We start from the raw sequence: 15,451 nt of genomic DNA, 5'->3' as shown, positions 1-15,451 counted from the left end.
CTTCTCGATCAGTTTTATCAAGTTTGTGCATTCCGTTTGAGATTGCGCATTCTGGGGCTCATAACAGAATTATCTTACCCATTCACCCTTTGCCTTTTATGAGACACTATACACTATACACACATAGAGACACAGCAGCTGTACTGCCGGTTGTGGTTCAATTCCTCCAATGTTACGATAACATATTGTACTAGTAATACTAAGTCGCTCTAAGTAAGTACTATAAGCTCCACTTTTTTTTGTAAAAACTGTGCTTCAATCTTTTAACCATGCAATGACCCACATCGTATGAGAATGTTTACATTCTGTTTCTCTTATTCATTTTGAGATCGCTGTTCAATGTACAATAATAAATTATTCTTTTTTACTGCAGTATTCAAGTATACCGCGACATTTGAACACACACATCAGCTTTCATTTAAAGATACCGAATCTTGCCTTTTTTATATACATGATGGGTTCGGTTCTTCGGTTCGATTCTTCGGTTCTACGGTTCTCGTCGGTTCTAGTCGGTTCGGTTCTTGCTTTAGACGGTTCGGTTCGGTTCCCTTTAAGAACCGAACCGAACCGAACCGTGCGGATCCCTAAATAGGACTGTCTACAGACTTTTCTATTATATAATATAAAAACCTTTGAATGCATACAGTGGACCCTCTTTAATGTCAACCCCTTTAATGTCAACCCCCGATATGGTCAGCCTTTTTCTGAGAACCTCACATTTTAGCAGAGATAAATTTCAACTTTTACATAAGATCAATGTCAATACCTTGGCCAGGGTTGACTTCTTATTAAGGTCAAACATATCCAATCAAAAGTGGTTATTTCATTGTTGGTTGAAAATACATTGTTAGGAACGACTCTGTTGCATACATACATTGTGTCGGGGTGTATGTGCTGGTTTAATATTTTTATTATACAGTTAAACTTTGTGCTACCCCCTTTAACGTCAACCCCCGTTAGCGTCAACACTTTCAGGTGTACTTGAGGGTTGACATTAAAGGGGGTCAACTGTACTATATCTGTATAGATGTGTATATATAGTGAACCAAATAATATACTGGTCCACACATTTGAATCTTGTATTTTATCTTCACAAACTTACTTATTTTATCTTCTTCTATATTTATATCAAAAGGGGATAAGGTTTCATTTAAGCATTGTTTATATGTATATAGTATATAAGATATTAGAGAGTTAAAAGACATATTATATTTCCTGATTCTGGAATGAAGTAGGAAGGTTGCATAAGCTTTTATGATATTATATTTTATTTAAGTATAAAATTCAATTTTTTTTATTATATATAGATAATAAACTATAAGTATTTTATAGACTCAACTGAGTAATATCTTTAACAACCAGTTGCTGAAATTCCTTTTGTACAATGGAGTTTCAAAAGCTACCTCAAATATCATACCAAAGGCCAGATTCAAAAATCAAAAAAGGCTACTCTCCTAGATAGTTTCTAGTAACAACTGTCAAGTATAAAATATAAAAGAATCCTTACCTACAATATAAAAGAGAGTTATCCTAAGATAATTTATAGATTTTTAAAATACATAAAAAACATTCTAAAATTGAATTTCAAATATATAATAGAATATATACTCCAAATGATATTCAAAATACTAGAAATAATATCATTCTGCAAAACTATAAGGATAGTATTTATTATAAATGAAATAATGATAGATAATTTAATAATCGAAATAGATAATATAAATGATATTTATTTAATTTATAGCAGCAAAATTCTAATACTTAAAATCAATAAAAACTAGCAGTCCTTCCTCGCTTCGCTCGGATGAATGAGCCCCTCCGCTTCGCTCCGTGTCATTCAATGGAAACGCGTCGCAAGGGGGTTCCCCCCTTGACCCCCAAGTAGGGGGCAAGCTCCCCAAACCCCCCTGTCAAGCGAGGTTGGATCAATGTTTTGGTATTAGATGCTTATTGTCTGTTTTAAAAAACAAAAGCAAGATCATTGTGCAGTGCGAAGTAGTCTATTATAGAAAGTCGTCAAAGTTGGATACTTAACTATCTCCAGTTTAGAATGCAATGCGAAAAGAAGTGTTGACAAAGATCATGTAGTGATATTGATAAAAAGAGAATAGGCGACAAAAAGAATTAGAGAAGAACTTCATGGAAAACAACATCTCGGATGTTTTGGCCTTGCTGACCCACGATACTCGAGTTCTCGGGATCTAACATGATTCTGATGGATGAAGGGGTGTGGACGCGTGACATGGCTACATAAAGTAGACCATGCGTGAACGGAGGTTCAGGCAAGTAGAGGCCGATAGTGTTGAAAGTTTGACCCTGTGCCTTATTGATGGTCATAGCGAATGCCAGGCGAACAGGGAATTGGGTGCGTTTGAAGAGAATGGGCGAGCGTGTTTGCGATGGTGTGAGTGTTATGTGAGGGATCAGGACAATGTTGAGTACCTGGCAAAAGTCAACACCAAGGACCATAATTTTTCCATCAAATGGAACATCAGCAAGCGCGGGATCGCCATGTCCCATGAGATTTTGGATACTCTTGTATACGTTGATACTTGTATTGATACTTGTATCCAGCGTGTTTAAAGCGATGACACTTCTCAGATGATGAAGGATTTTGAAGTGAGCTTCATATCGTGTTTATAACGCTTATCCGCTTGAGTCTTTTCTCGATGCGATACCCGTCTATTCACATAGTCATACATTCATGTAGAATAAACTTTCTTATCTGGAGGAGCCACACACCTCGGCGCGTCATAAACGTGAGAGAGCAATCTGATTGGATAGATTGAATTGGCTCAAATGCCGTGTTCATTACTCTATATAACCGCGCGGCCGCAGCAATCATGCCACTCCTCTTCCTCCTCGTCAACGTTTGTAAGCCAAAGCTATTCAATGTGAGTATCATTGGAACGGATTAGAGGATCGAAGAGTGTATGTTTATGGTGGTGAGTGAGCAGAGCGTATGCAACCCGTTGCGAGTATCTTAAGATCCGTTTATCTCACTTTCTTTCTTTTTTGACACAGACCTTCTTCTCGTCTTAACCTGGTCCATCTCCCGCTCACATTGGCTCTCAAAGCACAGATGCAAGAGTAAGTACAATATGGAAAGTGTGAAGTGTACTTTGAGGTTTTGCATGTGGATGTGATATACGAAAGAAGATATGAATTTCGACGTGTCTAAAGAAGTGTGTGTACAGCATACAGTCGCTAATGTTATCCTCCTTTCTTCTCTGCTACTACTATAGGATTCTGACTTTTTGAAATGGTTGGTTCGGTTTGTTGTTTGCATCCCACCCTTAAACATAAGCAACAACTGTAAGTACGGTAGGGAATGAAATGTGAGGATGAGTTGGAGAGAAGTCGAGTGTCTGTTGGAGGTGCTGATGCCATGACGTGTCAAAAGTAGCTGCATATTAAGAACAGCCTGCTCATAATCTTTCTTCTTTTCATTCTACTTCAGGTTTCACTTTATGCTGGTTGGGTTAATTGCGTCCTGCGGACAAATAACAGATAGTAAGTATAAGCAAAAGGGGACTTGAACATTGGTATGATAGGTGAGTAGGATGGCATGGGTGTTGGGGATGACGCGTCAAAGGTGTGCAGTGTGTACAGCAGCGTGACGGAAAAGGGCTCCTGACCATGACGTATGCAATATGGCAGTCTCTCAAAAAAGTTTTCTTTCTCTCCTCCCCTTTCTTCTCTTATTCTTTTTTCAGAATTGGTCATCCCCTTCTTGCTTTTCCTCTCTCTAAATCAAGGCTCTCTTCCTCCAAGCCAAGGATGTCATAATAGTAAGTATCGCTGTGCTTGTGTTTGTCTTTGCGTCTTTGAAGAACCATGAAGATGTCTGCCGTGACATGTCAAAAAGTGTATGCAGCTGCTCATAGATGTTTTCTTTTTTCTAATAGAGGATGGCTCTGCGGTGATCTGTTTGAACTTGGATTGGCTTAGACCCCATCTCTCTCTGTCTATAACTTTGCTGTAAAACGACAAACAAATGTAAGTATAGGTGGATTCAGCTTGGGATGGAGGAAGATGGTAATGCCGTGTTAAAAAATAAAGATAGCACAGTGGGTGCAGCCCTCTAATAATCTTTTTTTTTATCCAGCTAGAAGAAGTGTTTCTGTTCTGGCTGCGATTCTCTGCTCTACACTGGCTGGGTGTTCGGTTCTCCTGTGTCTCATCGTAGAAGTATAGGTAAGTATAGCACGATAGAATCTTGTGATGGTGGTTTGACAGTTTCCCATTAACTGTTCATTTCTTTCGTTTCTCGGAATGGCGATAGTGCACAGACACCTCCATGCTAGTCAAGATTGATGCTCCACTGTCATCCCGCTCCTAGAAGCCAACCTGTCAAGTAGTCCATCAGCAGTGGTCAAGATCTATCCATCCATCTGGACGGTGGCGTGTGCTTTTTGCTTTGACTTGGACCTGAGGAAGTCCTTAAAAGCCTCATCTTCTTCTTTGCGTTCTTTATATATTTTATACCCCCCTCCCCTCCTCCCCTTGCTCTGACCCAGGAAGTCATTAAAAGCGTCTATTGCGTTTTTAATATAGTTTATCCCCCTCCCCAGTTCTAAGTAGCCTCTGTCTCGACCCATCTTCGGATGTTGCATCGTTTCATGCGAACGGCTGTTTTTTTTACTCAGGCAGCCTCCGGGCGTAAGTCCTGCTTATTTCAAAATTCCCCGTGCCCATTTTTTGCGGCCGAGGTCCCCATGAATTTGGGAATGCTTTGCGTAAGTATTTACTTTCTCTTTTTCTGTCTGTGAATTTACATGGATGAGAGTTTCCTTTTTTGGATTTTTCAGCTAACTTTTAAAGATTTTAATAATAAAGACTAGCGGTCCCTGCCTCGCTTCGCTCCGTGTCATTCAACGGGAATGCGTCGCAAGGGGGTTCCCCCCTTGACCCCCAGGTTGGGGGGCAAGCCCCCCAAACCCCCCTCTCGTTGCTTATTCGTGGCTGAATCAGTGATCTTGAAGTATTCAAGCCTAAACAACTTCGCTTTGCATATTACTAAACCCTAACTGCTAAAGCACCCGAAACCCTACATTACTCTAATGTGTTATGTGTTATCAATTGTAAGTATAAGTACATAATATATGTTCGGTATGAGTGTAAAAGAAGAGAAATCTAAGTATTGAAATGGGATTAGAAAAATAAAGTAGAGTAGAGTGAAGTCAATGGAAAAATGGAAAAGAGAACTATATGAAGCAACGGAAAGAGGGACAGTATATCAATAGTAATGGATAGAAAAAAGCATAAATGCTCGTATATGAGTTATAGAAGAACTTCATTATATACGACATTTCTTATATTGAGCCCAGGTTGATCAGGTGAAGTAGAGTTTTCTGGATCGACCATAATGTGGATGGCAGATGGTCTACGGACCCGAGACATTGCTACATATAGGAGGCCATGTGTAAATGGCGGCTCTGGTAGGTAGAGACCAACGCTGTCAAAAGTTTGACCTTGGGCTTTGTTGATTGTCATTGAGAATGCCAATCGAACAGGGAACTGCGTTCTTTTGAATTGTATTGGGCAGCGGGCTTGCGACGGTGTGAGGGTGATGCGTGGAATTAGAACAATTGTGCCAGTTTGTGGTCTAGTGGCAATCTCGGCTTCAAGGACATATCGGCGGACAGAGCGAACAATCAATCGAGTACCATTGCAGAGACCATTTCCAGTATGCAAGTTTCGTAGCAACATCACTGGGCAGCCAACTTTAAGCTTGAGGCAATGTGGTGGAAGGTCGGATGGATCAAGGGAATTAAGGAGTTCAGGAGGGTAAGCAATTTGGTCCTCTGGATCGTCGACCGAGTCAGCACTTTTTAACTCCTCAAGGTATTCGCCTGGAAACTGATCGAGAACCCGCTCGTTCAGAACAGCAACATCCTTGTTTTTAGGTGTCAAAATTGCACGACTGGTTAGAAAATCACGGTCCACATTTGGTGAGTTCAGATCACCGAACACAACGTCAATGAGCTCGTTAGTGTTGTAACGCGGCATCAGCATTTGGCGAGGAATTAAGACTCTATCTTCTGTATTTGGAACTAATGGCTCAGCACCATCACCAATTCGAAGTAGGTATTCGGCAAATTCACGTAGCTCTGTAGCATCAGCTGTATGAGCAGCTTGCTGAACACGCATATTATTGCGTAAGTGGTAGACTGTAACATGGCGCCAAATCGCAGTAGCTCTGTTCAAGCATTGCTCGACAATTTGCGGGCGCTCAGCATTCGGAATTACAGGAAGGACCTATTCATAACATAAGACAATATTAAACTGTATGCCGATGTGCTCCCATTGTTAACTCTGACCACCCCAAACCTTAGTGCTAAATTAAGGTCATACCTGACGAAAATCACCGCCAAACACAACAACTTTACCGCCAAAAGGGACATCAGCAAGGGCAGGATCCTCAGTGCGCATGATATCTTGTATGCTCCGGTTCACAGTTTCGATGAGGTCGCGGCTTATCATGGACGCTTCATCCCAGATAATGGTACGCGCCATTTTAATTAATCTTGCTGTGTCAGATCGAGGTGTAAAACTGCACATAGACGTTCGATTCACCTCCAATGGAATCTTGAAGGTTGAGTGAGCCGTACGTCCTCCATCCAACAAAAGAGCTGCCGTACCACTTGTAGCCACTGCAAGGGCGATACCATCAGCGCGCCGGACATTTTCAAGTATAGCATTGAAAAGATATGTCTTTCCAGTTCCTCCAGGGCCGTCAACAAAGTGCAGTTTGGGCTCGTTTTGGGGAGCATCGAGAGAGCGAATCACAGCATCAAAAACTGTTTGCTGATCCTCATTGAATTGCAGCTGACGCTGAGGCTGTAAAGCCAGACGTGCTGTTAATCGATGGTGCTCGCGGATGAGCAAAGGCTCTCCAGCACCGACGTCATCATCCTCATCATCAGGCTCTGGAACAACGAATCCATCAAAATCTCGCAGTGATCTCGATAACTGAACCATGACGGATTCGATGTGCAGTAAAGCGCGGTTATATATGGCATCTGTGAATTGCAAACTTTGATCGTTCATGTCCTGACGTGCAGTGTGAAGATAGTCTTCTGCCATACTATCACGATGATCTAACCACAAAGCATAAGGATCTTCAGGATGGCAAAACACCAAAAGGATAGCAAAAAGCCGCCGTAATGCATGTGGTTGCTGGTAAGTGACTGCTTGGTCCATACAATCACTCCATTCTTGCTGGCCGGTTAGAAGACCAAGGCGTCGAGCAGTGGCCTGGAAAGTAGGCAGGATCTCCTGTTCTGGAGTACCTTTGTTGATTGTGCGCATGTCAACAAACGATGTCGCACCAGGGACATTATAAAGTAAAAGTCGAAGATGGTACTTTTCTACTTCGCGAGGAGAGACAGCGTAGATACGACCAATGGTGCCATTGAAACCACGTTCACGAATTTTCCATCGACGTTGAGCAGAAACAAAGATATGTCGTTCTGGAAAATCAGGGTATAAAATCGTGCAGGCATGCTCATACTCTTGGTTGTATTGAAACCATGCTGTAAGCCTGGTTTCGTGTGCCCGTCCAACGACTTCGGCAGGAGTTTCATCGTCTCCGAAATTCACTGTCTGCTCGTTTTCTAAATGAACCGCCAATCGCTGGTGTGCAGGATATTCATGGTGTAAGGAAAACGAAAACAGTTGCCAACATCCTTCCGAAGCAGAAACGTAGCGTGCGTCAAGAAAGGTTCGGATTTCATCGACCGGTTGTTCGTCATTCCCATTTGCATTTGCAGGATCGTTGTTGACTTGTTGTTGTACAACTGCGGCAGATGCACGATCATGACCTTTATAGACATACTTGTAGACGTATTTGATCGAATGAATAGACGTGCAAATTTCCACATTGATATGTGCATCATATTTGGCGCACAGGTAGATGTTGTGAGGGACCACCCAGCGATTGTCGAGTCTGATATTTCCTGGTTTCGTAACATAGTCTCCATTGTTACGTCGGCGGTACACAGGATAGCCATCGTCATTCATTGCCGTGTCCTCGTGAAACTCTTTAGGATATCGCTTTGTACATCTCCCGTCTTCCATGCACGGGGATCGAGCATTTAACATGCCACATGGACCGTGCATCATATGCCGCTCAACAGTCGCACGTGCAGTTGGATAGCGCTCAGCATCGGGGAGTTCAGCCGAAACGATATCGTCACAGTGAGCAGTTGTGCGTGGCGTGTCTTCGTCCGAAAGGATAAGCAATATGTGCGCATGTGGGAGGCCACGTTTCTGAAACTCGACAGTGTGAACGTGTGCAACGACATCGCCTAAGACCATGTTCTTCGTGAGATCTTCCATCAGCTGCTTCAATTTCAGTCTAAAAACACGCGCAGTGATATCAGGGCGATCAGGGGCACGCTGTCCCGGTAAAAGGGAATCTTGAATTTCTGGCCAGTTCGGATTGCAGGTGAAAGTAACGAAAAGGTCAGGTTTGCCAAAGCGACGCACAATGCTCATGGCATCTTGGTACAGCTGCTGCATATGGCGTGGAGAGCCGATAAATGATGACGGCAAGATAACACGTCTTCCAACGCTGGTCAAGTCATTATCACCCACGTTCATTGCGTCTACAACATTGCGGTAAAGATCGGAGCGCAATCGATCTTGCTTCAGACGTATGAATCCCAAGTGGTTGGATTCCATTTTCGCATACATATCAACGATGAATTGTTGGAATAACTTTCCGAATCGATGTAAATCGTTGGCATCAGCATCACCATCAGCACCGTCACGAACCATGAGGCGGTATTTGTACCACTCCATTATAGTAATGTCATGATTTTTTGAGTTTGCGTTAATCGCCCACCCTTCATCACCTAAAGTAATCTCAATACAACAAAATACTAATAGACAGTGCTAATAATTGCAGGAACGAACCTTGAGGGAAAAGCAAAACATATTGAAGTGCATCATAGAAGCGATGCATTTCGCTAATTCTTTGCAACTCATTGCATCTTGTTCTCTACACAATATCGCGTGGTCCAGCATCCTCGTTATTGTTTTCCACGATAAGGATACCAATTTCATTGGCAGTTGGTGCGTTGTAACGTCGACGGTCTGGAGTATTCTCTGATCTGATGAGCATTCTAACATTGTCAACCCCTTGGTCGCGGGCAATTTCGTTCATATCTCAGAAGGATTCGACAAAAGGATTGATACAATGCATTACGGCCTGTAATTGGCGTAGAGTGGAATCATTAAGGCGTACAGGGGAAACGGCGTGTCGATTGGCAATTTCAGTGGATGGATCGTGCACATAAATTTGAGCAAAGGCGGGTCTATTATTTTCAGCCAGTAGCAATGAACCTATGCGATGGTAGACACTTCCATGAATTCGGAAATTGTACGCTCCACCACGCGAATTAGCAACAGTTTGATCAACGTTGACACCAAGAGATGTGAAGCTTAGAACACTGTTGTATACTCGGATGTTGGTACGAAAATCCTCAGCAGCAGCATCAGTACCACGTAGCAATTGTGAAATCTCTGGAGGTGTTGGATTGAGGGGTGGGAGCTCAACCGACCCTTGTTGGCAGCAAAGATTGAAACGTGGCGTGCGGAGAGAGCTATGAGATACACGCTCTTGGATCCAAAGGCGAGCATGGCAGTTACTACATTCAGTATCCATGGGACCAATGAAATGGCGCAGTGGATGGGAGTTTGTGGAAACGCGGGCAATACTATGAAGCTAAATTATAACAGCGTCATCAGTAATCATCAGTGTCATTGTAAAGATCTAAATAGTAACTAACGTTTTCTTGCTCGATCTGGTATGCAGGGTTATTAGGACACCTTCTGTGCGTGCATCTCAAATGACCCTCTTGTCCACAGCTTAAGTATACATGAACTGGAGCAGCAGTAGGTATAGTGAGATTCTCATTGTTTAACGAATTATTAAGGCAATCACGATGTGACCTTCGTGAGTGACCCTCTTGCCCACAACTGGAACAGACAGGCACAGCTTCTGGCGCTTCGCGAACAATGTCGAAATCGCGCTCATCATTCTCATTGTTTTGGCGCATTGCCAATCTAGAAGGATTGTTTAGGCAATCACGATGAGTTACGCGTTGGTGGCCCGGCAAACCACAAGAGTTACAAATGGGTGTTGACATGTCAGAGAGATAAAAGTAAAAGAACGTTTGACTATTACTACGTTGGGATCTAAAAAAAAAACTTTTGCAGGATGTTCTCCCCCACGAGCCCTCCCATTGGGGTGTACCCCCTAACCACACTTCCTTCTAAATCCGAGCTCACTCGCTTCGCTCGTTTACTTAAAGGCATAAATATGACAAACTAAAGTTAATTATAACAAAAAAACTATTTCTTGGTTTTCTCCATAGCGTGCTGTTTCTTCTGGTGAAATTCTGCAATTGCTTCGTCGATTTCACCTATGCATGCGTTTGGTTCCATATACAGAGTCTTGTAGCTGAATGCAAGGTGCTTGATTCCAGTGGGGTAGGCCTCACGTATAGACTCATAGTGAGTAACTTTTGCCCAGATCTCTTCATCTGTAGGGCGTGGCGGATACTTGTTTGTTGTTGTTGCTGCCATGTTCAATTTAAATCGCTAAATTACTGAAATAAAAAAAAGAAAAGAAAAAACGTGTTGTGTAGCAAGCAGGTTATACACACCTGCGTAGAAGAGAGGATAAAATATCTGGCAGAGGAACACATATTTCCTTTTTTGTGTAATACGTAATTTTTATTATTTTAATAAGATAGATAAAGAAAATAAATATATTAGTAATAACTCTCATAGAAATAAAATACATAAGAAATATAATAAAGATAAAGTTGTTAAAATTGATAACAAAAAAGATATTCTTGAAAAAGGTATCTAATCTTGAGTTTTAATAAAATAATAATAAAGATAATAATAATACATAATAGAAATATATTTAAAACATTTGTTTTTTACAATTATAAACTATCTTTTGAGTCAATACATAAAAGTATACATTGATACACTCTTAGCTGAGGTAAATTACTTTGAATTTATAAAAGGAAAGCAAGTTATTAAGCAAGTTGTATTCTACTGGCATTTTGTAAAAGCAGGTTTGTACTATGGTGCCTGCCACCTAGAAACAACAAGTGGATATTTCAAAAATTTAAGATTCTGCCTTTATAAATTTCCATTTTTAGTTAAGTGATATTGATTCATCGAACATTTGCTAGTGGGGCTTATATTCTTTCTGCTTTTCATCCAGTGAGTCCTTTCTCAGAGGATGACTTAAATAAACAAACTACTCTCGCATGATTCTTCTTACATGATTATTAGAAACTGACAGTTCTCTTTGAACACACAAGAAATTTACTTAATTGTGTTCTTTGACTCTTGCACAATTTTAAGGTTCTTCTGGTACTTGTTGAGTCTCCCCATTGTATAGAATGTTTTAGAAAAAGAAGGAACAATAAAACTGTCATCCTACTTATAATTTACCTGGCACTATTACAGTCAATGTTGATTGGAAGGCTGAGGTATATATTGCACCAATGCTTACCACTAATGTTACACTACCTTCTTAATATGGAAATCGCCGATTCAATGTCATATACTATAGTGTATAGTAGGGTGGACATTCTGATAAAATCCTCTACTAAATTTTGAAATCGACACCAACTTCAACACTTTATTTCTCTTTTTTTTTGCTCGTATATATACAAAAACGTTTCATAGAATTACTCTTTAAGCCTCTCTCTATCGTTCTATGAAGCCAAAAAAGTGGGTTGTATAAGTGAAAAAGTTGAAATAAAACATTGAAAATTGGTCTAAAAATTCACGTTTCTGGGTGGCAGGTACCATATAAATGACAGTATCAATCATATTCAAGAAAACTAAGCGCAGCCACCCAGCTCAACTATCACTACGATTTCAGGCCAAGGAGCTTCCTTGATTCACCATGGTGATAACTACAATGGAACGGTAAGCATCAAGTGAAAGCATAATCTAGGAGAGAAAGTTGGAAAAAGAATATTAACTTTTACTAATGGGAACTACAAGAAGGCTTCTGAAAGTAGTAGTAGCAGTATCAGTAGTAATGGAGGTGAAACCATCAATGATGATGATAGTATCATTCACAGCAATGTACACCCACCCTTTATTCAAATACCATCAAGCAATGATCATCTACGGCTTCTGAGCAGTTTCGATGTCTCAATGCACTTTTACAACTTTCAGACATCAATCACAGCCAACAACTTGTTCTTTATGGAAAGCAATATGCACCATATCCTATATGCCATATTCTACCTAAAATCATCTTCAACCCCTTTTATTCTTTAATTGGTATTAGTGCATTATCACATATCTAGTTGGTGGAACCACATTGTATACATGATGATATGCACAAAACATTTGGCACTGCTGGACTCTATGAACTACAAAATTATGTGAACGAGTAGTTCAAATTTAGAAAACATAGGAGGCAATTAATACTGACTTATTTGGTAATCTGAAAAATATAGTTACGGTAAGATGACACTAAATAGTGATTGTTGGAGTTATGCTCAGATAATTCACAGATTTGAAAAAAACATTAAACATTTAAAAATTAAATTCAGACATATAATAGAAAATATATCATTTACTAAAAATATAAAGATTTCTCTATTATAAATAAATTAAAGGTAAACAATTTAATATGTAAGATAAATAATTCTGATATCTATTTAATAAATATTATCAGATTTTCTAATCTTAAAATTACTATAATAAATAAAAAAAGTAAATATATTAACAGTTATAATAATGGAAACAATATATTTAAAAAAATATAATAAACTTATTAAAATTAATAATTTAAAAAAAACAATTTTTTAGACTTTAATAAATAATATAATAATTAAATAATAATAACTTAGAATAAAAGAATAAAATGGAAAAAGTGTTAATATTATAATTCCTTCAGAGATAATTTATATATTTTATATTAATATAAGACAACATAAATAAGAGAATCATAAAGAATAAGTAATAAAAAGGCAGACCTTTTTAAATATATGTACAAAGTTAAAAAATCAATTGTTTTTATCTATAGTAAGAAAAAAAGAAAAATAAATTTTGATAATAATATGAATAAAATATATGTAATAAACATCTGTGAAATCTGTGAACTGTTTTCTGAATTACCTGTAATTACAATATTACTGTTTATAAAACTGGTATTAATTTCGTTTTTTTTATGCTCTCTTTAGAATGTGAAAAACGAGGTTACAGCACGTTTGGATGCCCAGTGCACCTTATATCAAATGGCCTTGAATGCATCTTCACCGAGTTACTCAAAAATAATACTATCTATAGCACAGATGTAAGTATAGTCAACCCCCGTTTTTTGTAGCTATGGGATTTTAGGAGATTAGGCTGCAAAAAGTGGGAGGCTGTAAAATACAAAAGCATTACATAGGGCAAAATTTCAAGCTGTGAGCTGTCATTAATTATACACCAATGACATGGTTACTGTAGTAACTGAGATATATAGTACTGAGACCAACCCATTTTGTTAATTCCTTTCTCTTCCCCCTTTTCTACTATCCATAATGCCACTAAAGGCTGATTACATAAAGTTTACTGAAGATCAAAACGATGAGATATAGTAATAAGATTACAATGGAACATCTTAATTTTATATATTTTTGATCAGATATGTGGTAAACTAAGATCCAGTACAGACAGATGTCTTGATAGAAGGTTTCTCTTTACCACACCGGGATCCAATAAGGGACACGGTTGCGCACATACACCCAGCTGGATTGAAATGTGAATCCTTCATATAACTCAGTAAAGAAACCAAGTATGAACCAACCGTCCAAGAACACATCTCAAACCATCATAAAAGTTTTTTATTCGTTCTTACAGCAAAGCACCAGTAAGATCCTTGCTGACAAAGAAGTTAATAAGCTTTCCACCTTCAGATCTGTTTCTCCGTTAAGACCGAATTCTCAAACAATGTTTGAAAGTTAGATATAAAAGAAGATAGTTTCTATAGCTGATATTGTACTTTGTTCAATCTTTTGAATATAATCTATTCTCAAACGACTTATTTGTCTTTATTTGTTTCGATTTACCACATTTTTTCGTTTGGAATAGCTACCTCATTGAGAGGCCTTGTCCTTGCATTCTCAAAAGCCCAGAGTGGTCCGAATTGTTGTTAGTTAGGTTTGATTGCGTCATTGACATCTTGAAGGGCTGCTTTGTATGCTTGTCGCGCTACTTCTGCCCTGCGCTCCGCTTCCACAATTGCTTGCTTCTGCTCTCTCTTCGCTTGTAACCATGCTTCGTACATTTCCCGGACCATTCCATACTCCTCGCCCACGTTGTCATCCTTCATCCTATTCTTGACATATGATGCTAGGTCGTCGTGCGCTTTTCGCCATATTGCTATGCGCTGAGTCAACATATCGAATTGGGCCTTGAGGGGTACCTTCTTGTGCATCTTCATACACGTAACCACCCACAATGGAACTACGTCATCCACGATAAGATGATAGTATTCGTCGTCTGATTTATTGGTGTGCTCGTTCCACCACACATCCACCTTCTCTCTTTCCTCCTGCTTGAAGAACTCTTCAACATCCTCGCGCGTGATATCGTCCGTGTGTCTGCGTTTTGGACCCATCCTTATCTCTGCGTCGTCTTAGTTCTGGGGGTAGGGATGTTATTTGAAGGGGAGTTAACACTAGATAAAACACATGTATTCGGACACTTCGGAGCAGAAGCAATAGCAAAAGCCCTGCACAGTGACGGCATACATATCAAGATGCAGCGTTGATCGTAAAGAAATGCCCTGAGTGTCAAAAGTTTAATATTACAAAAGCAGGATATCATCCTCTACGTCCCGTACATGCATATTTACCATGTGATCATTGGGCCATAGACCTAGCAGGACCATTCAAAACAACTTTTGCTGGTAACAATTATCTAATGGTTATGGTGGATGTTTGCACACGCTTTTGCATTTTACGCCCCATACCAAATAAGCAATCTGATACCATTGCGAAAAAGTTGGTTGACGTGTTTTGTGATTTCGGTTTTCCCCATTACTTACAATCAGATAATGAAACCGAATTCGTCAATTCCATCATAAAGAAGCTAACAACAGTCACTATGCTGGATCATAGACTTAGTACACCATATCACCCGCGTGGAAACGGAGTTTCTGAGCGTTGGGTCTCCACAACAGTTAATGCATTGAAAAAGAGCATTAGAGGAGCAGTAAAGGATTGGGACTTATTCGTTCCTAGTGTACAGCTTGCAACAAATGCAAAAATAGCAAAAAGACATGGATCCGCTCCTTACACATTAATGTTTGCACGAAAGTTGAATGGTTTCGATGACTATACAAAAGACGGTCAATTAACACCTGCATCAGAAAAAATACTCATGGAACGCATCAGGAATATGGAGAATA

The 15,451-nt window shown here is 39.7% G+C and overlaps 1 protein-coding gene across 1 annotated transcript; it reads right to left on the bottom strand.

Moving 5' to 3' along the window:
• Nucleotides 1-14,191: 14,191 nt before the first annotated feature.
• BDB00DRAFT_787058 (uncharacterized protein) lies at nt 14,192-14,659 on the bottom strand (the record flags this gene model as incomplete). The annotated part of the gene is made up of 1 exon (XM_053120665.1): nt 14,192-14,659. One exon carries the CDS (start codon nt 14,657-14,659, stop codon nt 14,192-14,194), a length of 468 nt encoding a protein of 155 aa, XP_052980702.1.
• Between the last annotated feature and the right edge of the window lie 792 nt (nt 14,660-15,451).

The sequence above is a fragment of the Zychaea mexicana genome (assembly GCF_025766255.1).
Source record: "Zychaea mexicana strain RSA 1403 chromosome Unknown BDB00scaffold_27, whole genome shotgun sequence".
Classification (NCBI taxonomy): domain Eukaryota; kingdom Fungi; phylum Mucoromycota; class Mucoromycetes; order Mucorales; family Lichtheimiaceae; genus Zychaea; species Zychaea mexicana.
This window is presented reverse-complemented; position numbering and strand designations above follow the sequence as displayed.